This window comes from Arvicanthis niloticus, chromosome 6 (assembly GCF_011762505.2).
Source record: "Arvicanthis niloticus isolate mArvNil1 chromosome 6, mArvNil1.pat.X, whole genome shotgun sequence".
Classification (NCBI taxonomy): Eukaryota; Metazoa; Chordata; class Mammalia; order Rodentia; family Muridae; genus Arvicanthis; species Arvicanthis niloticus.
In genome coordinates this window covers 21,695,011-21,715,329 of record NC_047663.1, presented here as the reverse complement: position 1 = coordinate 21,715,329, position 20,319 = coordinate 21,695,011, and the positions used below count along the sequence as shown (strand labels likewise).

At 51.1% G+C, this 20,319-nt stretch overlaps 2 protein-coding genes across 4 annotated transcripts; both read right to left on the bottom strand.

Moving 5' to 3' along the window:
• On the bottom strand, positions 1-11,193 carry Dhx58 (DExH-box helicase 58). Of its 2 annotated transcripts, none has more exons than XM_034504306.2 (13): positions 11,051-11,193; positions 10,781-10,949; positions 10,363-10,564; positions 9,909-10,099; positions 9,041-9,157; positions 8,406-8,532; positions 8,127-8,318; positions 5,140-5,393; positions 4,301-4,450; positions 4,045-4,206; positions 3,035-3,225; positions 1,492-1,588; positions 1-529 (listed from the first exon to the last, which is right to left on the bottom strand). In XM_034504306.2, exons 2-13 carry the CDS (start codon positions 10,946-10,948, stop codon positions 344-346), a joined length of 2,037 nt encoding a protein of 678 aa, XP_034360197.1. In that variant the 5' UTR covers position 10,949; positions 11,051-11,193; the 3' UTR covers positions 1-343. The 2 variants fall into 2 exon arrangements, 1 of the variants encoding a protein (XP_034360197.1); XR_013111012.1 differs by having other exon boundaries at positions 444-529; positions 2,987-3,225.
• A 463-nt stretch (positions 11,194-11,656) lies between these two features.
• On the bottom strand, positions 11,657-19,490 carry Kat2a (lysine acetyltransferase 2A). 2 transcript variants are annotated; one of them, XM_034506535.2, is made up of 18 exons: positions 19,085-19,490; positions 18,822-18,945; positions 18,327-18,472; positions 18,134-18,223; positions 17,713-17,894; positions 17,436-17,627; positions 16,521-16,627; positions 16,220-16,330; positions 15,991-16,130; positions 15,699-15,907; positions 15,367-15,493; positions 13,765-13,875; positions 13,247-13,390; positions 12,917-13,031; positions 12,793-12,829; positions 12,642-12,705; positions 12,457-12,541; positions 11,657-12,318 (listed from the first exon to the last, which is right to left on the bottom strand). In XM_034506535.2, the coding sequence occupies exons 1-18, from the start codon at positions 19,406-19,408 to the stop codon at positions 12,125-12,127; spliced, it is 2,502 nt and encodes an 833-aa protein (XP_034362426.1). In that variant the 5' UTR covers positions 19,409-19,490; the 3' UTR covers positions 11,657-12,124. The 2 variants fall into 2 exon arrangements, with proteins under 2 accessions (XP_034362426.1, XP_034362427.1); XM_034506536.2 differs by having other exon boundaries at positions 15,991-16,127.
• Positions 19,491-20,319: the final 829 nt, after the last annotated feature.

Below are 20,319 nucleotides of genomic sequence, written 5' to 3'. Positions count from 1 at the left end.
GCACATTAATGAGGTTTATTTTCCATCAATTACACTTCAAAATTAAGATGGTTACATATTCTCTACCACATTTTTAATTTATGAAGAGCCTCAAAAAGAAAAAAAAGAAACAAAAGTACTTGGGCAAGGGAGGGATGTTATGGTTCCTAGTACAGCAGAGCATTCCAATTCTCCTGCATCCTTCTTCCAACTCCATCCAATGTGTTTAAGATCTCTGGAGCAGAACATAGGAGCACCCAGACAACCGGGAACCAGAGCGATAGCCAGGAGAAGGAGGATGGCTTGCTGGCCTCTCCTGCCCCCTGCAGTTTGACCTAGGAACAGTTACTGCAGCCACAAGGGGTCAGTCCAGAGAGAGATCAGACAGGCTTTGGGTGCAGTCCTGCAGGATGTCGTAGTCAGGTATTGAGAAAGGCACCCGGGACCACTTTTTGGCCTGGATCTTCCCGTGAGGGGTCTCCAGTAGCATGCTTCTGATTTTGAGCACCGGTAAGGTCACTGATTTGTAGATCATCTGGAAGCCCCACACCTGGTGTGGTGGAACAGATAGAAGCATGTGGCTTTATGTCCTCAAGCTGGACTTCTGTGATGACCAGCCCTGTATCTACCACCAGAGGCCATCATGTAGTGGGCTCCCTAAGACAGGACTATAATGAAAATTTTGGTTTCTTCAAAAACACAGACATATGAGAATGTCTTTTTTTTTTTTCCCAAGGGGGGAGGAGGTTTATTCAGGGGAAAGGGCAAAGGTGGGGAGAGGAAGATAGAAGAGATAAGAGGAAAGAGAAGTAGAGGCCGGCCATGACCACGTGGAGAGAGAGGAAGGTGGGGGAGGGGACAGAGAGGCAAGAGGGTAAGAGAGTAAGAGAATAAGAGCAAGAATGTCTTAATTTTAACCCCAGGTGTGCAATTTGGGGCTGCTTCGGATTGTCCACAGCAGCTGACTATGATTTGCTTCGTGCTCTAGCAGGGGTGTGGTTTTGACAGCTGCAGATAGTTTCTGCAGCTCGGTGACGTTTGGAAATCTGGGGACCCTTCAGAGGGTATATAAATGCTAGAGCACAAATAGATGGCTGGTTGGTGGTTGGTTGGTGTTGGTTGCAGTGTATACAACGAGACGAAAAAAAGAAATTAGATATTCTGACATTGAAGATCAAACTGGCCCCAAGGAACTCGATGCCCTAATCAGCAGGAAGTAGTCTACCGATGATGTCACCCCTTCTCCCCCCTCTATCCTTTTTTCTCTCCTACCTAGGGTTAAGGGGTTGAAAGAGTGGATAAAGGAGTGGAGAAAGGTAGAAGAAAAAAGAACCCACAAAATAATAAAAAACCAAGCTACACGGGACTACAGCACAGACTGTGGGTCCCCCACAGCAGGTTCCCACTTGGGGTAAGGGCTTGAAGGCGCAGCTAGGCCTCCTTTCTCAAATCAAGGGCCTCTGGAGTCTGGGGCTGAGGGCTCTTTGCCTTGGGCTCTAACCCCTTACTTACCTCCCCACAGTTACTGCATCTGACGATTCCTCCAGGTGTCCAGTGTTTAAAGACCTTGTTAATGGCCACAGGCTCCTGGGAGGTAGTATAGTAGACTCTAGAAATAGATAAGAGTAGACAGAGCCCTTCTGGAGGCCCTGAACCCTAGACTCCATGCCCTATAGCTAGCCAAGTCCCTGTCAAGACATCTGGCCTTTCTGCCTGGTAAAGATATAGACTTTCCCAGAATCAAGAAGTCTAGGCCTCAGGAGGATCAGCCTGCCCTGTCCACAGCCTGTTCCTGCATCCAAAGAACATCCTCGGACCCTGAATCCCATCCCCACTGTTATTCCTCTCAGGGCAACTGTGCTCCCTCACCTCTGCCTAGACTCATTTCCCACGTTCAAACCCCACCACTCTCCTTATCCTACCTAGATGAAATGGTCTCTAAGACAGAACCAGCGTGAGGAACTTTGGCACCGTGGCTTGACACACAGGAAGTGTCTAATAAATAGTTACTTCATGAATGTTATGAGCAGAAGTAAGGTGACCGTCTAGGAGGCAGGATTGAGGTGGCTCAGCAGGAGAGGGAGAGCTGGAGCTGTTTAAATTTTGGGTGTGTGGGGGTACCACCATGCTCCAGTGGAGGTCAGAAGATAATCTTGAGGAGTCTCTTTCCTTCTACTGTGGGATTCGGGAATCAAACTCAGGTCATCTGGATTTTGAGACAGGATCTCACGTAGCCCAAGATGGCCTCTAACTCGCTATGTACCTGAGGGTGACCATGACCCGATTGCTGATCTTACTGCCTCTGTCCCCTAAGTGCTGGATTCCAGGTGTGGACCACACTCAGTTGCTCGGGATCCCACCCAGGACTTTTGTGCATTCTAGATAAGCATTCTAGCATCTGAGCTTCATCCCTAGCTCTCCCCTCCCCCCTTTTCTCTTCTCTCTCTCTCTCTCTCTCTCTCTCTCTCTCTCTTTCTTTCTTTCTCTATTTATTTATTTTTTGAAACAGGGGTCTGGCTATCCTGAAACTCACAATGAAGGCCAGGTCCCTTCTCTTTTTGAGTCCAGCCTGGCCTGGAATCTCTGTGTAGCCAAAGGTGACACCTTGAACTCTCATCTCCCAGGTACCTCAACATGAAGCTCCACACACCACACCCAGCAGCTCCAGTTTTTTTTTTCTTTTTTCTTTTGAGATGGAGGCCTTTCTGTTGCCCTGGCTGACTCTGACCTCCCAGACTCAAATAATTCTCCTCCCTAGTCTCCCGAGCAGCACAGACAGGCTGCCTCACCTGACAGTTAAACTTTTCTTGATATCCTGAGAGTAGGTAGGGTCAAGGACTCAGGACATGGCTGAATTCCTTGTATCCTAAGTTCCAGTTCTCTTTCATTTACAGAATGGCTATGGGAGCTTAAGCAAGACACCACACCTGTGCTTCCTCGCGTGTGGGATGTGGACCGGGGCTGGGGATAAACCCTGCATGCTAAAATGCTCTTTAGCATGCCATACCCGGTAAAGAGCCCCTCCGCATCCTGCAAGCCCTCCCATGGCTCTCACGAGAAGTTGGGGTTCACATTGACGTGGTGGGTGCCCTCCACCTTCCGCAGGTCACTCCCGTAGCCCACAGCCACCATACAGTTGATGCAGAGAAGTTGCACCCGCTCTGGTGAGAACTGCCTCTGCTGGCTCTCCCGATGGGCGGCACGAGCTGCTCGCTTAACTAGGGCTGCTAGCTGCAGGTCCTGGATCTGGAGGAGAGGGCAGGGAACAGGACTTGGCCATGGACACCAAGAGACCCAACCTCAGGAGAGCTCCCAGAGTTCCCAAAGACCCTAGATCATTTTTACCCAGACTCAGAAGGCTTGTTTTTTGAGACAGGTTCTCTCACTGAACCTGAAGCTTCCTGGCCAGCAAGCCCAGAAATCCTTCTGTCTTGTCTTCCCAGAGTCAAGATCACAGAAACACATTGCTGTGCCCAGATTTTTAATGGACTAGGAATTCAGGTCCTTGTGCTTGTGTGGCCCTTTACTGACTGAGCTATCTCCCCATTCTCGTTAATTTTGTGCTCTCCCTTTGAAAAATGTCATGCAAAGCTTTTTTTGAGTCTATCATGGGACAGCATTACACTAAGACAACAGCACTAAAGAAAACACTTCGGATGCTGCTTCCGAGATTAGTACATCATCTGTCCGGATCTTACCTTCTGCCTGTGACTTTGTTTCCCTTCTATTTCCAGAAAGGCTCTCACAAATACACAAAGAATCTGTCCCCCTACCCCACCCCCACCCCCCTTATCCCCCAGCACCCTTTGAAAAGACAAATTCTCATATAATTCAGCTGACCTTCAACTTGCTGTTGTAACCAAGGATAAGGGCACACCCGGGACAAGGCCTGTTTCTAAGGTCATGCAGAGGTCAGGCATTGCCCTCTCTAGCAACATTACTGTGGGCTTGATCTTTCTCTGTGTGGTATAAAAGCTCCCTGGGTGAGCCTGGAGGAGACCCCAGGAGTGTGTGGATGCAGTCAGAGTCTCAGGCTCTCAGAGGCTGCTGCAGGCTAACGCTAACCTTGGTCTTGAACTCATCAGGGTCCATATTCTGTATAGCAGCCACTGCCTGCTCCATCAATGCTTCCAGGGCCTCATTGGTTAGCTCCCGTTTCACTTCCCGACTGCCTTCTGTAGCCAGGAAGGAGTACACACTCTGACCAGCTCGAGCACGACCCCGGGCCTGAGAAAAATGACAAAGGTGAAGGAGATGTGGGCTGGGATCCATACAGGATGCTTCCAGGGCTGCTGTAGTGGGGAGGAGGGCTTAAGTGTACCTGGACCATGGAGATCTCATTGGTCAGGAGCCCATAGCGCACCACCACGTTGCACTGAGCAATATCCAGGCCCTCCTCTGCGACACTTGTGGCCACTAGAAGGTTCAGGATACCATCCCTGAACTCCTGGATCACTTCTTGCTGGTCTTTCTGTTGGAGGGTTCAGGGAGAAGGAAAAGGTTTATGGGAACCCAGAGTCCCACTCTGTCCCAAGGTTAACCCCCAAGATCCTGCTGGTCTTTTCTAGTGACCTGCATTCTCTGGGATACTTTTTCTCCTCCTCCTTCTCCCTCCTTTTCCCTCCCTCCCTTTCAAAGACAGATTTTCCACATATCCCAGGCTGGCCTTGAACTTGCTGCTGTAGACAAGAACCATCTTGACCCTCTGTGTCTATTGCCTCTTTCATCTTCTGGGCACTAGGATTACATTGCGCTACCACACCCGGTTTATGGCTTTGGGCTTGTAAGGCAAGCATCCTGCCAGCTGAGCTAGGACTGTAGACCTCTTCCCTAGTGACTTTTCTAAAAGTCCCTGCCTACCCTCTATCCCCCATAGGGGATCCCATATTCCTGATCCTCTGCCCTGAGAAGCCATACCACTTACCCTTTCTTACTCCAGGCCCTTGGGTCCCTGCTACTCCAGTCCCTGGGACTCTCAGGCAGGGGGAATCTTAAATGAAAAGGGGTGGGGCTGGGGAGTGTCTCTATGTAATCCCAGGTCTCTGGTCTCTAGTCTAGGAAGATTCGATCCCTCTTCCCCAGAACCTTCCTGCTATCTCTGTGTTGAGGACCCTGTTCCGCTTTCTCCCCTGTGAAATGCCTCCAGCCGCAGCCAAACACCTGGGTCATGTGTGTGCTCTGGCCTGTGTTCCCTGCTCCAATCAGCATCTGAGGCTTGATGCCCACAGTCTGTAGGCAAGGCTGTTGCCGAAGCCAGAGCAGGAGGGAGGAAGCCGTCTGACGGGTTCTGGTGAAGATGATCCCCCGAGTGTGGCCAGGACTTCCAAACTGCTTCAGTAGGATTCCTTCCAGCATCTCCAACTTTGGATTCTCAGGACCCTGAACTGCTAGCCGGGCCAGCACACTTTTATGGTCTGAAAACACCAAAACAGAGGCGCAGGGCTCAGGCCTGGGTGGACAGGGTGCTCACGGGACAGAGTTTTTGGCAGAGAGGCCACCTCACTCCCCGAGCTGTTCTAAGCACACTTTAAGAACACATTTCCACTTACTCTCAAGGCCAGCCTTACAGGAGACATTCAGTATAGAATTCATCCCTCACAAACCCCAGACCAGCAGCCCTCGATACCACCACTAGGACCTTTGCATCTGTTGTTTTAATTTTCTAGGCAGGGTCTTATGTAGTCCAGGCTAGCTTTAAACTCACTTCCTCCTGCTTTCACTTCCTAAATCCTAGGATTACAGTTATGGTGTGGTGGTTTGAATAGGTTTGGCCCCCACAGATTCATGTGTTTGAATGCTTGGCCCTAGGGAGTGGCACTATTAGGAGATGTGGCCTCCTCAGAGGAGGTGTGTCACTGTGTAGGCCGGCTTTGAGGTCTCCTATCCTCAGGCTCCACCCAGTGGGGAAGGGAGCCTTCTCCCTGCCGCCTTCAGATGGAGATGTAGAACTCTAGGCTCCTTCGGCGCGCCACGCCTGCCTGCACGTTGCCTGCACACTGCCATGCTTCCCACCATGATGATAATAGACTGAACCTCTGAAACTGTAAGCCAGCCCCAATGAAGTGTTTGCCTTTATAAGAGTTGCCTTGGTCATGCTGTCTCTTCATAGTAATAAAACCCTAAGACACATGGGTCACTACATTGTATGCTGGGAAAACGAACTAGGTCTTTGCACATGCTAGGTAAGTGCTCTAATCACTGAAAGGCTCTCTAGCATCCCAGCCCCACCCTTGAGGGGTTTTTTCCTTCCATTTTTTTTCTCTCCAGAGACAGGCTTCTCTATGTAATAGCCCTGGCTATTCTGTAGACCAGGCTGGCCCCCAACTTAGAGGTCTGACTGCCTCTGTCTCCTGAGCACTGGAATTAAAGGTGTGCACCACCATTTGGTCTTTGAGCTCTTTAAGCTGATCTCTGACACCAGGATAGCTTCAAGCCAGATTTTCCTGGACCACCTTTTTGGGGGGTGGGGGGTGGGGACAGGGATGTGTATAAATATGTGTTCATGCGTTTGTGTGTATGTTGGGGGGCATGTCAGGCATCTATAACGCTCAGTCTCATTTTTAAATTTTTATTTATTACCATGTGCATGCATGGCATGAGTTCGTGGGCATACGCACCACGGCATGTGTGTAGAGGGTGTGGATTGCATGCTTCTCTTCCCCCTTACATGGTTTGAGGTCAAAAAGGTTTTACAGCAAGGGCATTTACCCACTGAGCATCTAATTTTTTTAAAGACATGGTCTCCTACTGAAACCAGAGTTCTCTATCGGCAAGCCCCAGGGATCCTGGTGTCCTCAGTACCCTGGGGCTGAGATGACAAGTTGTCTGCACCTGATTTTTAAGTGAGTTTCTGGGATTTGAATTCAGGTCCATGGAGCCATCCTAGTGTTAGGTACATGGTGTGAAAGTGTGTCTCTATATTTTCAATTGTTAATTCTGTACCTGCAGAGAGCTGAGCTTGGTACTGTTATTTCTACGGCTCATCTCCGGCCTCATATTTTATAATGTATGCTTTCCCAGCATACAATGTCGTCTTTCCTCACTAGCCTAGAGGCAATCTAGAATTTTATTTGTAGTTGATTGGCTGTAATAACAAGTTTTATGGCCAACAGCTGAGCAGAAAAGCAGAAAGTGGAAGGAGGAACTTCAGAGAGAGAGAGAGAGAGAGACAGACAGACAGACAGACAGACAGGAAGAAGAAGAAACACAAGAGACTCAGCAGTGGACACAGAGGTCAATGGACCAGAGGGAAGCAGAGCAGTAGGGCTAGCCACATGGTAGGACATAATGCCAGCATTAGTCGTGCTAAGCTAGGTAACTGGCTGAGGGACCTGCCCTAACTAAAAGGCCTAAGCTTTAAAATATTAAAAAGCCTCTGTGTGATTCTTTATATCACTGGTGGGTCTGAGAGAGTCCTGTTATAGTCTATGTTTTAAAATATCTTTGTTGAGGGCTGGCAAACTGGTTCAGAAAGAAAAAGCATTTGCAGCCGGGCGGTGGTGGCGCACGCCTTTAATCCCAGCACTTGGGAGGCAGAGGCAGGCGGATTTCTGAGTTCGAGGCCAGCCTGGTCTACAGAGTGAGTTCCAGGACAGCCAGGGCTACACAGAGAAACCCTGTCTCGAAAAACCAAAAAAAAGAAAAAGAAAAAGAAAAAGCATTTGCTACTAAGCCTGACAACCTGAGTCCAATCCCTGGCACCCACACTAGAAAGAGAAAACAAACTTCTAAAAGTTGTCTTCTGACCTCCACATGTGCTGCTGTGGTACATTCCCAGCACCCACATGGTGGCTCACAACCATCTGTAATGGGATCCAATGCCCTCTTCTGGTGTGTCTGAAGACAGAGACAGTGTACTCATCATGTAAAATAAATTAAAAAATCTTAAAAAAAATTTTTTAAAAAAAGGGTGACATATACATACAATGGTTTCAGTAAACCATAAAAAATTAAAATATCTCTGCTAATAACCCGACTTAGTTTTATTTATTGCAAACTGTCACACTTGAGGAAACAAGTTTGCCATACTAGCAGCATTGGGGTTTAGTTAGGAAAATAGAGACCCAGGACCCTCCCTGGGTCGAGGTAGCTGCCCAGCTACAAATGACCTTAAGCTCTCAAGCAGTTCTGACCCTGTTGTGCCTCACCATCAAACAGCTCCAGCAGCCAGCGTTCAGCATGCACCATCTGTGTTTTGGTGGCACGTTCTCTGTCGTAGAAATCTTGCAACATGTCAAGAGCATCCCACGCACGGACAGTATCGTGGATAAATAGCGCATCATTGTAGCGCCGCAAATGCAGCGCATACACCCGCTGTTCCTGGAGGCCAGCCTCTGCCGCTGCAGGGAAGAGGTGCAGGGTCAATTTGGAGGCTTTTCCACCCCTAAAAGCTCCGCCCAGACAGGCTCACAAGCTGCCCCTCTCACCATTCTTGCACAACTGTACCACTTGCTGCTCATACATCTGGGTTCCAAATTGCTGCTTCAGGTCAGGCATCTCTAGTTGTTGGTGGATTTGGTTCATAAGCTTTTTAAGCAAGTCTCCAAAAGGATCCTGAGTAAGAAGGAGTGAGGGGATGAGGGCACTATGTTAGGTACTATGTAGGACTCAGTGCATTTCCTTGAGAGCGAGAACTTCAAAGCTCTGGGTGTGAAGTATCCTGGCTGGAGACAGGGATCAGATCCCTGTATGAAGCTTCTATTGTCTCACCTACATTTATACCTTTGCCTTGTGGCCTGGGCACAGAGATGCAGAGAGCCCTGGGTCAGCCCTGTTTATAGACATCAGTGAGTGTCATTACTAAAGAACAGAACTGGTCCAGCCTCAACACCAAGCACCCCAGCTTCATGTACAGCTTGGCAGTACCATGAGCCAATGTGAACAGTAGGCTATGGACTTGGGCTGCAGGTGCCTTGGAGCACAGAAAAGGCAGGTTGGAGCAACAGAGGGATAGGCAAGGGGACTGAAGCGACAAGAGCTGGGGAAGGTGGAGTCAGGGTCCAAGTCTAGGTGCCCTAACTCAGCACCAGACCCCCAGGCTGCCCTGTGCCCCCTCACACACCTTTGCGCGCCTTTGGCAGAGGTCATACTGCTTGCAGGGTTTTGGGTTTTGCTCCAGCAGCTGGGAGCAGCAATTCTTTGGTGACATGATGCGCCAGGTATCCAAATTTGCACAGAGCTAGAGGCAACAGAAAGGCATCACTGAAAGAGGAGCCAGGCAGAATTTGAGGGACAAGAAATTTGAGGACAGGAAAGCCTGAGGCAGGGCCACTGGAAGTTGAGATTCATTTCAATAAGTCTGTGTCCTGTGAGTCACTAATACTCCCGAATTGATGAGAGAGGAACTTAGATTCAAATGACCATGAAGAAACTATTGAAAATAACAAAGAGGGCTGGAGAGATGACTCAGAGGTTAAGAGCACTGACTGCTCTTCCAGAGGTCCTGAGTTCAAGTCTCAGCAATGACATGGTGGTTCATGACCATGATATCTGGTGCCCTCTTCTGGCCTGTAGGCGTACATGCAGGCAGAACTTGTACGCATAATTAATCTTTAAAGAAAGAAAGAAAAAAAGCAGTTCTCATTTTCATAGTTCCTAGTTCAAACAGCTTCCAGTTTGTAGTATGAACAAACTCCAAAAACAATTAAATAGTGAAAACTAGCTCTATGACAGAGTGGTGGGGATGGCCAGGGGAGACTGTGACAATGACAGGGCAGTTTGCTGAATGGTGGGAAGGAATCTGATGGAGGTTCAAAAGCAATGGCATTCCAGGCAAAAGGACTAGTAAGCTCAAAGGGTCCCACAAACCTCATATGCTCAAGATAGTCGAAGAGACCAGTGTAGCCACAGTATGAAAGGTATGTTTGGTAGGATTGGGAGGCAGGACAGACAAGAATCTATGGTGAGAGGGGCTCAGGGGATCAGTTGACCTGTAGAATGTGGTCAATGGCTCCTTGGAGCTTGGTGGCCCCTCCAGTGCCTGGGGAGGCTGTGAGACCCAGGACCTGGGGAAGGGGCTTTGCCTTCTTCAGCTTATGTTCTAGGTACCGGCTCAAGATGGTATTGTAGACGGTGTCCTTGTGGGTGTGGTGACACTCGTCCACCACAATCAGCGAGAATTCTGGGGGCACATGAGAGACAGTTGTAAGCAGCTGGCACTTCTTCCTCCCGGGCAATTTTGTGAAGTCCCCATTCTTGTCTGAAGACTTCCTCTTCCCTTCCCTACCCTACTTTGGGCTGAGTCTCAGGCAAGGAGCAGGTAGGAATAATTTATCTCCAACTTACAGATTAGAAAACTGAGGCTCAGCTGGAGGAAGGGGACTTATTTGCCCAGGAACACGTGTTTTTTTTTTTTTGTTTGTTTTTTTTTTTTTTTCCCCTCACCTGTGAGCTCTACACGCTCATCCTCCTCAGAGCTGTTCAGTGCCAGGTGCAACAACTCTGCTGTACAGATGAGCAGGTCATGGCTCCGAGCCATTAGGCCAAAGCCAGCTCGTGATCCCATGTCCCCACTCAGGGTTGTTATGGTCCAGTGTTTATCCAACATGCGCCTGAACTCCTCAGCATGCTGGCTCACTAGGTGTACCTGGGAGTGAAGAATAATGGAGAGAACCTGGATTGGGGTGGGGGTGGGAAATGGCAGTTGTTGGGAGTTGGGATGGGGGAAGCTGGGAGGAGCAAGATGTCAGGACATGGTTCAGGACCCAGCCATCTCCTGAACCAAGGTGAGAAGACCTGGCAGAACTGTAGTCCTGAAGAGATGAGCTAAGAGACCCCACTTCGGGAAGGGCAGAGCACTCACCCTGTTGACCAGTACCACCACCTTCCCTCTGTCTACTGTCTCTAGATGCCGCTTGGCCACAAAGGCAGCTGCCCGGGTCTTCCCAGCACCAGTGGGCAGCCATATAATGATATTCTTGCCCTCCAGAGCAGGTAAGATCACTTCCCACTGGTAGGGTCGCAGCTCCATTCTGGAATGGCAGAGGGATCAGAACACGTACCCTCCCCTTCCTCCCGGCCAGGCCAGTTAGCTGCAGAGGCTGTTCTTAGTCAAGAACTCATAGATACCTACCTGGAATCTGTACTCGACAGGATTAGGATGGGGTTTGGAAGAGTAGCCGACTGGTCTGAGGTTTCTGAAGCTCTGGAAAGCTGGGGCTGGCAGCTCAGTGAACAGAAATGAAATGAAACTGAAACAAGGGGAGGAGCCAGACAGAGCTGGAGCCCAGCCCAGCCACCAAAAAAAAAAACAATTGAAGATTGGCAAGGGAAATACTGATGGGAATGGGCCAGCATTACTTCTGGGTTCTCTACTTCATCTGTTTTTACAGCCGTCAGTAACCCTGCTCCTGGTCTGAGCTTAAGGTCTGGAGGTGCTGACCTTGGCTGCCTGTTTCCTGGATCAGGAGTCAGGGAACAAGGCAGGTATTAAGGACACGCTCTTGCTTTCCCTTTGTAGGTGAGACAGGCTGGAAGCTATTGGAGCAGAAGAGATGAGGGATGGCAGTCAGCCAGGTCCATCACCCCACTGTATATTGCAGGGGTCAGTGGCACCACTGTAGCCTGAAGTTAGGCTTCCAGGTTAGAAGGGGAAGGACTGGAGGGGAGAAGATCAGTTTGCTAATTAAGAAGCTGAACACCGACACACCCCCCCCCCCCAAAAAAAAAAAACCAATCACACGGGGGAAAAAAAAAGCTTTATTGTTCCCTCCAAGGGATTAATGCCAAGGAATGAATGGTCCTCCTGCCCCCAACCTTGGGGGACAGATGGACAACAGTGTAGGACGAGCCGAGGCCCCTTATAGTTCCTCCAGTCTGGGCCGTTTCCATGTCGAGGCTACTCACTGAATAGTCCTGGCCCCGGGAACCAGGCACCAGGACCAGACTTGGGATGCTCAGCCTGCATGGCTCTATAAGGACCAGCAGTTCATCCCCTGGCCCCACACCAGACATCTCCCCAAGGTCGGATGCAATGAAGGTGGGAAGAGAGCTGCAGGCTTGGGAGTGAGCGCCTGCTGGCTGAAAAGTCTGCAAGATCTGGGGCCCCTGGCTGGAGTTTCTCCTGCTGAGTCGGGGCGAGGGGGGCCAGGAGCACCCAAACAGATCTGATGAGATGGAGGTGGACACTGCAGATGCCAGCTGGGGACTACTTGTCGATGAGCCCTCCTTCTTTGAGCTTGAAGTAGAAGAACTTCTCCAGGGCACTGGCGCAGCGGCAATATTCACTGTCTGGGGGATTGTACTCCCGGCAGTTGGCTATGACCCGCTGCAGGTCAGCTACAAAGAGTTTCCGGGTCACATAGTAGCGACTGCGCAACCGTTCTGTCATGGTCTTCAGGTCTGGGTCACAAGGGAGAAGGCACATGACTTTAAGAGGTGAAGGGATGTAACTGGGGCTGCCCACCATGGTGGGTACCTGACTCAGTGCAGACAGGAGTGGACTGGGGGCACATGGGAAATGAATACGAGGGTCCTCACCAATGGGGAAGCGGATAACCTCGTAGTAGTCAGGAGCCTCTGACTTCTTCACAGGTTCCATGAAGGGCCAGGCACTGGGGTGTGACTAGAGAGAACAGATGAACTGAGGACAGGCCCAGTATTCAGTGCCCAACTGAAGACTGCCACCCACTTCAGTTACTGACAAGAGGATCTTGGCCTCCCACCTTGATCTGAGCCAGCAGGTTTTTGAGGGTCGTATACAGCTGGTCAGGGTCCTTAAGCTCCTTGCTGGAAATGAGAGATACCAAGTCTGAGGTCTGGTCCCTTCTGCCCCGCCCCCATTCCCATGATCATTCCCCTTGATTGAGCACTTACCCCTTCTCCTTTCCCAGTGGCTTCCAGCCTGTCTCTCCTGTAAAGGGGGAAAAAAACATCCCTCAGAATACCTGCCCATGTCCTGAGAACGCCCTTCTGCCCTCCAGCCAAGACCCCTGCTCACGAATGCCAGGGACGCTCTCCACAGGGATCTGCCTCACTCCCTCTTTGAAGCAGCTGAGTCCAGGGTAGACCTTGCGGATCTGTGCCTGTTTGCGCTCAATCAACTTCTTGATGATCTGAGGAAGCAAGGGTCTGAGGGGCCAACTCAGGCCCAATCACCCCCAAGACCATGGTCAGTAAATGGTAACTTTTGGCTTTTTCTAAGAGGCAGGGCAGGAACCTAAGAGCTGGCCTGTCTCCACCACACATATACATTACACATACTACATTGTCTCTGTACATTAACTCCCCAGTGCACACCCACGAAATCCCTACGGAGACACATGTGCACCTCTTTCTGTTTCTTGATGATGTGGGACAGCTCTGTGTAGGGGATGCGGGGATTTAGCTCACACTCCATCAGTGTCGCTCCTTCATAGTCCTTGATGTAGCCCAGATAGCGGCTCTTGGGCACCTTGATGTCCTTGGAGAAGCCCTAGATGTGTGCAGAGTTAAGACCCAATCCATCAGCAAGGATTCTCCAATAACCACAGCCGCTTCTCCAGGAGGAACTGAGAGACAGCGTGTAGCAGGTCCCCTCTCACATCTCTGAACATCCGGGCGACAGTGTGAGAACTCCGCCTGCCCCTGCAAAGGCTCCAGGCCGGCTGCTCCTCACCTCCAGTCCCCAAAATGACCTTCCAATCCCTGGCCTTGTTCTTTACTAGGTGGCCACAGGTAAGAAGACAGGATGGGAAGCACTTCCTCACCCATGCCAGGTGCAATAGGGGACCAAAAGGGACTCTACTACTGGACGCTGTGCACACAATCAGGGCCCCAGGTGGCAGGTACGGCGAGACCAAGGCTTACCTGCTTTTTGAAGTAGCCGATGGCATATTCATCAGCATAGGTGAGAAAGTAAAGGATGCTGTGTTTGATGTGGTACTCTTTTAGGTGGTTCATCAGGTGGGTGCCATAGCCCTGTGGAGGGAGATGGAACAGGCTGGAAAGGAGATGGGGAAGCCAAGGCGGAGAGGACAGGTGGCAGCAGAGGTTCAGAGTTTATGGAGAGAAAGTGAAGAATTTCTAGGTGCTTGTTCAGGGCCAGATTCAGCGCTTGATTCTTCAAAGACCCATTTGCCAACTAGCCCACATAGGTATTAAAAGCCTCATTTCACAGGAAAAACAACACCAAAAAAAACCCCTGAAAGCCAGCTACATAAAGGACAGTCTGAGGTCAGTGGACCACGGACACAGCAGAGCTGGCCTCCAACCCAACACAGCTGTCAGCCCAGACCTGGGGTTTTAGAAAAAGGGGGAGAAGAGAAAGGGGTCACAGAGGCTGATTCACATCAGGACTATACAATGTACCCCAAAACAGGAGAACGAAAAGCCCAAAAGTAGCTTGTTGTGAAAAAAGACCGAAGCTGGAACTATTAACTCCCCAGGGTATGTAAACCCTCCTGCAAAGAAACCACGGTTCACTTTAAGTGCTGCCTTGGGGTGGAGCTCAGTCAGTAGAATGCCTGCTCAGAGTGCACAAAGACTGGGGTTCAATCCCCAGCAAAGGATAAGACCTGGTGTGGTGGAGCACACCTGTAACCCCAGCAATCTGGAGGCAGGGAGAAGAGGATCACATGTCTAAGGTCCCCCTGGATTACACAGTGTGCTTAAGGCTGGTTGAGCCCCTCTCTGAAACACAAAGTCCCTAAGGTTAACATAAAATACTGATTGCTGGGAGAACTCAGTGACAGAGCACTTTTGCCCAGTGTGCACAGGGCCCTGCATTCTATCCCAACATCAGAAAAAAAAAATCATTGCTGATTTGGGTACTTTTTCTTGTTTGTTTCTTCAAGACAGGGTTTCTCTGTGTAGCCCTGGCTGTCCTGGAACTCTCTCTGTAGACGGCTGGCCTTGCCTCTGCCTCGTCCTCCTGAGTGCTGGGATCAAAAGTGTGCACCACCATGCCCTGCTGATTGTTATTATTATATTTTATTATTATTATTTAATGTGGTGGTATCAAATGAAGGCCTTCATATTTACACTTTACCAAATGAACTATCTCCCTAGCCCTCAGAATGACATCCCTTTTTTGTTGTTTCCATAACAGAGTTTCTCTGTGCAGTCCTGCCTGTCCTGGAGCTCAAACTGTAGATGAGGCTGGCCTCGAATTCAGAGAGATCCGCCCGTCTCTGCCTCTCCAGTGCTTGGATTAAAGGCATGCAGCACTACTGCCCAGCGTGGTACATTAAAAAAAAAAAAAACAAAAAACAAAAAAAACCAAAAAACCAACAAACCAGTTTTCTCAATGATCAGTTATCAAGGTAAAGCTGGCACCCTGTGGAAGTATGAGGAAATATCTGGTTGATACAAGAATGGCTGGGGCACAGATATCCTGCCATTTTGGCTGGCTTGGTTCATATTCAAAGGCAGGTGGCAGAACGGGGTCATGGTCAGGGGCACTGTGCTCACCTTGACCTGCTCATTTGAGGTGACAGCACAGAAGACGATTTCCGTGAAGCCCTGAGTGGGAAACATGCGGAAGCAAATCCCACCGATGACCCGCCCATCCTTGATCAAGGCCAGGGTCTTATGCTTCCTAAGAGAGAGGGGACATGTCATGGAACTCACCTGTCCTCTCCTTGCTCCCCAGGTCCCTCAGCCCTGAAAGAGGGAAGTGTCATCAGGGATAAGAACAGAGGGGAGGGAATCCTGAAAGAAGGAGCCTTGGAATTAGGAGAGTGTCTAGTGTGATAGGACAGGGAAGCCAGGGTGCCCTGGGGCTGGAGAGCCTGGGGACTCACGGGTCAAAGACGAGGCGGGCAATATATTCCTTGGGCATTCGTGGAAGCTGGTGGGAGAAGACATTCTGCAGCCCCACCAGCCAGAGCAGCACACGCCGGTTGGCCTTGGGCGTCAGAGAGTTGCCAATGACGTGGAATTCAATGATTCCTCGGCGCTCTTCCAGGCGAGCCGTTTCATCTCGAGCTGCGTTGGCCGAAAGCAGGCTCGTCTAGACGGAAGAAGGGTGTTAAGCAAGGGCTTCAGGGAGGTGGGGATCCCTTCCCCCACACATTGGCAGGTTGGGCTGCCTACCTCAGGCCCCAGCATGGCAGCGGGGTCAGTGATAGTCAGCATGACCTCGTTGACCAGTTCCATGGGAATGTCGCCCATCACTCGGAGCCGTTTAGCATCCTCCAGGGTCAGGTTCTCAGGAAGCTTCCTCTTCTCTCCTGCTGGGGAGGGAGACAGGATCACCCTGGGAAAGCAGGAAATGTGGAGGGAAGGGTGAATGTGGGCCAGTGGCCAGTGGTCAAGTACCCACCTGGCATGGGCTCGGCCCCTGTGGAATCTAGGCTCAGGGCACTGTTGCTGCCTCCACCCATGGAAGGACTGAAGATTGGGGTGCTGGGTACAACTGTTGCACTGACTGTGGCTGCAAGAGAGAAGAAATCAAGGACAGGGAGTGGAGGGCATGGCCAGGCCTTCAGAAGCATCCAGGCCCTCTCAGTCCTATCTGAGCCCCAAGGTATCTTCCCACTGCTACCATACCCCACCCACTGCCATCCCAGAGGCAGCAGGCCAGAGCAGCTAAGCAGACCCTGTAGAGCTATTGTGCCACTTACCTGGCCGGGGCACCAGCTGTGTTCCCTCTGAAGGTGGCATGGTGAAGCCCGACTCCCAGATGGGAGAATTTGCCCCGTAGATTTCTTCCTCAAGCATGGACAGGAACCTGTAGGGAGAGAACAACTGTCCCACCACTCCAGCCTTCAATTAGGAGTAACCTGGGCCAGACCCCAGAGGCATAAGAGGCCAGACAGACAGACAGAGCCTGTTCTCAGTGGGCGGGAGGAGACAGCAGCTTCTGCTGTCTGGGAAAGCTCAGTATGTTGAGTGGGGATCGGGTCCTCTCCTGTTCAGGACAGCACACAACCAGGATAGAGATTAGAGACCCATTTCTGTCATGATATATGGCCGAGGAGAACAGGTCTGAGCTAATGCCATCATATGCTGTGTGGCTAGACAGGGCACCCAGTCACCTGAATTGCCTTAGTCTCCTCTTTATCAAATTGTTCTAGAATGACCCAATCTTGCCACCCCTTGCTCCCACAAGCTTGTTCCCAGATTCAAATGGGAAGAAGATGTGGCACAACAGAGGCAAACATATAGAGAAAGGACGAGCACAGAGATGGGTAACGGCTTCACCTCAAAAGTAAACTCTGACTTCTCGGAGCACTGTGGTAGGAGGGGCTCTGAAGCTGTATCCAGGTGCCCATAGGAAACTATTAGTAACAATCTATCTATCAGGGAATTGAAAGGGGGTAGCGTTAGCTTGGGCCATGTACCTGCCATCCCCAGACTAGCACATACTAGCAAGTAGCTTCTGGGCCATGGGCAAATCTGCCAGGTAGACACCCAGATCCCAGAAGGCCCATGGATGGAGAAGAGGGACCAATCCAGGAAGCCTTCCTGGAAAAAAGGGGACAACAGCAAGGACATGAATTTGGGGCAAAATCCCAACAGGCTAGACCGAGCCTTACTTGGGGAAGTGAGTGAGGATGAGAGTTCTCTTCTCAGGCACCAGTTTGTCCTTCTCCACCCGAAATTTTTCCAGTAACTGCCGGCGGGTGACGGTGAAAATGGACCGCAGAAGGCTTCGGCCAAACACGTGGGTAGTCTCATATCGGGGGAGGCTGTCACAGCTCTGGGGCACGTGGCAGTAACAGAGCCATCTGGGGGACGTGGAGTGGTAGGTGAGGATGGGGACCACCGGACTGGCTGTACAAGCATCCCCTGTGAGGCTCTGCCTGGGCTTACCTGGTATAATTGACCTTGTAGGTAGCGACATCCTCAGACTGGGATCGCTGCCGGAACTGAGCAGGTGTCTCCAGCTTCCAGTAGTTAAGGCAAAGCAGAAACATCTTTGAGAGCTCAAACATGGTCTGCCGCTCTCGGGGGGCCAGGTGGCTAAACTTGTACTGCACAAAGTTCAGTACACCCTGAGGAGTAAGGAGGGGACAAAAATCAGGAGGAGGTGTGAACAGCCAGCAGAGGCATCTCAAATGGGAGGGGCTCTGAAGAGAACCTCTGACCCTTCCAACTTCCACAACCACCCTGAGGTCAGCAAACACCATGTCCCTCCCTTCCTCCAACTTCTCTCCTGTTCTCAGCTTGAGGAAGTAAAACAGACTCTCCACCCTCTTAAGGCGCCTTTAATCCTGCTGCACGCCTGTCCTACCTGCTCAATGTTAGGCTTCTCAAATGGGGGGCTGCCTAGGGACCCCTCCACCACTGGCCGGGTCATCTGCAGGATGCATTTCCGCAGGAGCTGTAAGGAAGAGGGATGGGGAGAAATAGGGGTAGCAGAGCTCTGAGAGAAAGATCCCCAACACACACCAAAGCTTCACTATCTTTACTCTGTGAAAGCTCACCTTGAAGAGGTAGAAATAGACCTGTTTGGTGTCCGTGTCCTCTTCCTTGTGAACAGACATGAACAGATTTTCCACATCGACTACCATTCCCAAGAGCCGATTAATCTCGTCCTCTGACACATTCTCCAGGTGGGAGACATGGTCCGCTGCAAGACGGTTACATTAGGGTTGCGAAGAACAGACAAGCCCCACGGGGCTTGATTCCTGTACGTACTCCTAACTACCTGAGACACACCTTTGATTCTCCAATTCTTGACAGACAGGGAGACCCAGTGTTCTCAGTTCTCCCATCAGCCCTTGGTAGCTCCCTGCTTCTTCTGGGAAGGCAGATTTCTTTTTTTCCTTCCATGGGACATTCACATTTATTCTCTACCCAATTTTTCCTTAGAAAGTCTCTGGTTTCTCTAAGAAGCTTTGGAGTACTTATATCACCCAGTTCAAGCAAGACCTGCCTCCTGCCCTCCGCCCCAGCTCCAAAGATGGTGCCTGCCTTACCCAAGGGGTGCTCACAACTACGGCACAACTCGCTCAGGTTGGCAGCTGGTTGCTGAAGGTCCATGCGGGGTGCGGTGGGGGGCTTGGGGTTTTTCCAGCCATTACACTTGCAGGTTTCATTGGCCTGGAGGCGGAAGGATCAGTCAGCTGATCCTGTACCCCAAGCGCAGAGCGGCTCTAGGGCTAGAGCTTCGCCCCCCATTCCCACCCCAGCCCTTGGATGCCCCAAGCCCCGCCCCTTTCGCCCTAGGCCCCGCCCCCACCTTGCAAGCTGAGAAGACCCCTAGTTTCTCAAGCTTCTTGGCACGCGGCAGCCCCCGGACTTGCGCCTTCCTCTGGCTAGCGCGCTGCTGCTGGCTCAGGCCAGGTCGAGCCGGATCCCCCCCACTTCCTACCCCGGCCCCCCCAGTCCCTGTGCTCCCGGCTGGGGCTGCAGCTGGGGCAGGAGCTGGTGCCGGAGTAGGAGCCGGAGTGGGTGCTGAAGCCGGACTGGGCGCAGGAGTCGAAGTTGGGGCCGGGGCCGGGGACTGAAGGGGCCGGGGCTGCGCTGCCGGGGCCGGGTTTGGGGCCTGGGAAGGTTCCGCCATGGCCTCCCCCGCAGCGGAGCGGCGCCGCGCTCCCAGCCCTAGGGCCGCATGGGCAACCGGCGCGCAGTGCGCAGGCGTCCCTGCCCCGGCGCACGATGGGAATCGTAGTCTTCCTTTGCCACTTCCCATCCTTTGGCCTTCCAGACTTTTCTTTTTTCTTGGTTCCAGACAACCAAATGTCGCTTGATTGATCATCCTAGGTTGACCACTACTTCATTCTAATTTTTTTTTAAAGCCATCCGGGGATAGTGATAATTACTATCCTCTTGGGAACAAGAAGCACCCCAGAAGACTGGCAGTCTGGAGGATTTGTGGATGCTGCCCATTTAAAGTCCATAGGTGGAAGAACAGGCCTGGACCTGTAGTTGGCTCCCACATTGCAAAAGCCTGCCCCCACTGTGGCTGCGGACTAAGGCTTGCAGCTACAATAGAGATGAAATGTAACATTAATTCTACATTTTGTACTGTGTGGTATTCACACATATTAACTTTGACAATCAGCTTTTTCTGTAATTAGGTCGCTGTTAAACAGAAACGGTTTTATTTTCAAAAGAACAGAGACATAGTTGTGGGCCATGCAGATGAATGTGTGTTGGTGGTGGGCAGGAGAGAGATGGGGGTCGGGGGGGGGGCCTGAGAACTAAAGAACCAGAGAGACAGTGCCAACCCAACACTGCAGATACAGAAGGTAGAGAGTGGTCCCCACTTATGGCTTGCCTAGCCAGCCTTAAAGCTGGAGCGAAGATTTCTGACCTCATTCCCTTCCATCCTTTCTGTCTCCATCTTTTCCCTGCCTACCCCTTAATGGGGGGTCACACACACACACACACACACACACACACACACACACACACCACGCCAGAGAAATATCCAGTTTCTTCCCCATGTAGTTCAGGACTGTGAAAGGTCAG

What these genes read in the sequence shown, in the direction of transcription:
- Kat2a (XM_034506535.2), bottom strand. Translation starts at nt 19,408, where the DNA reads ATGGCGGAACCTTCCCAGGCCCCAAACCCGGCCCCGGCAGCGCAGCCC. An exon ending in GGAGAGCGTCCCTGGCATTC is followed by an intron (nt 12,830 to 12,916) that starts GTGAGCAGGGGT and finishes CCCCCTTTACAG; the next exon opens with GAGAGACAGGCTGGAAGCCA. An exon ending in ACCTGCTGGCTCAGATCAAG is followed by an intron (nt 12,542 to 12,641) that starts GTGGGAGGCCAA and finishes TGTTCTCTCTAG; the next exon opens with TCACACCCCAGTGCCTGGCC.
- Dhx58 (XM_034504306.2), bottom strand. Translation starts at nt 10,948, where the DNA reads ATGGAGCTGCGACCCTACCAGTGGGAAGTGATCTTACCTGCTCTGGAG. An exon ending in GGTACAGTTGTGCAAGAATG is followed by an intron (nt 8,319 to 8,405) that starts GTGAGAGGGGCA and finishes TCTTCCCTGCAG; the next exon opens with CGGCAGAGGCTGGCCTCCAG. An exon ending in AATGTGAACCCCAACTTCTC is followed by an intron (nt 1,589 to 3,034) that starts GTGAGAGCCATG and finishes ATCTATTTCTAG; the next exon opens with AGTCTACTATACTACCTCCC.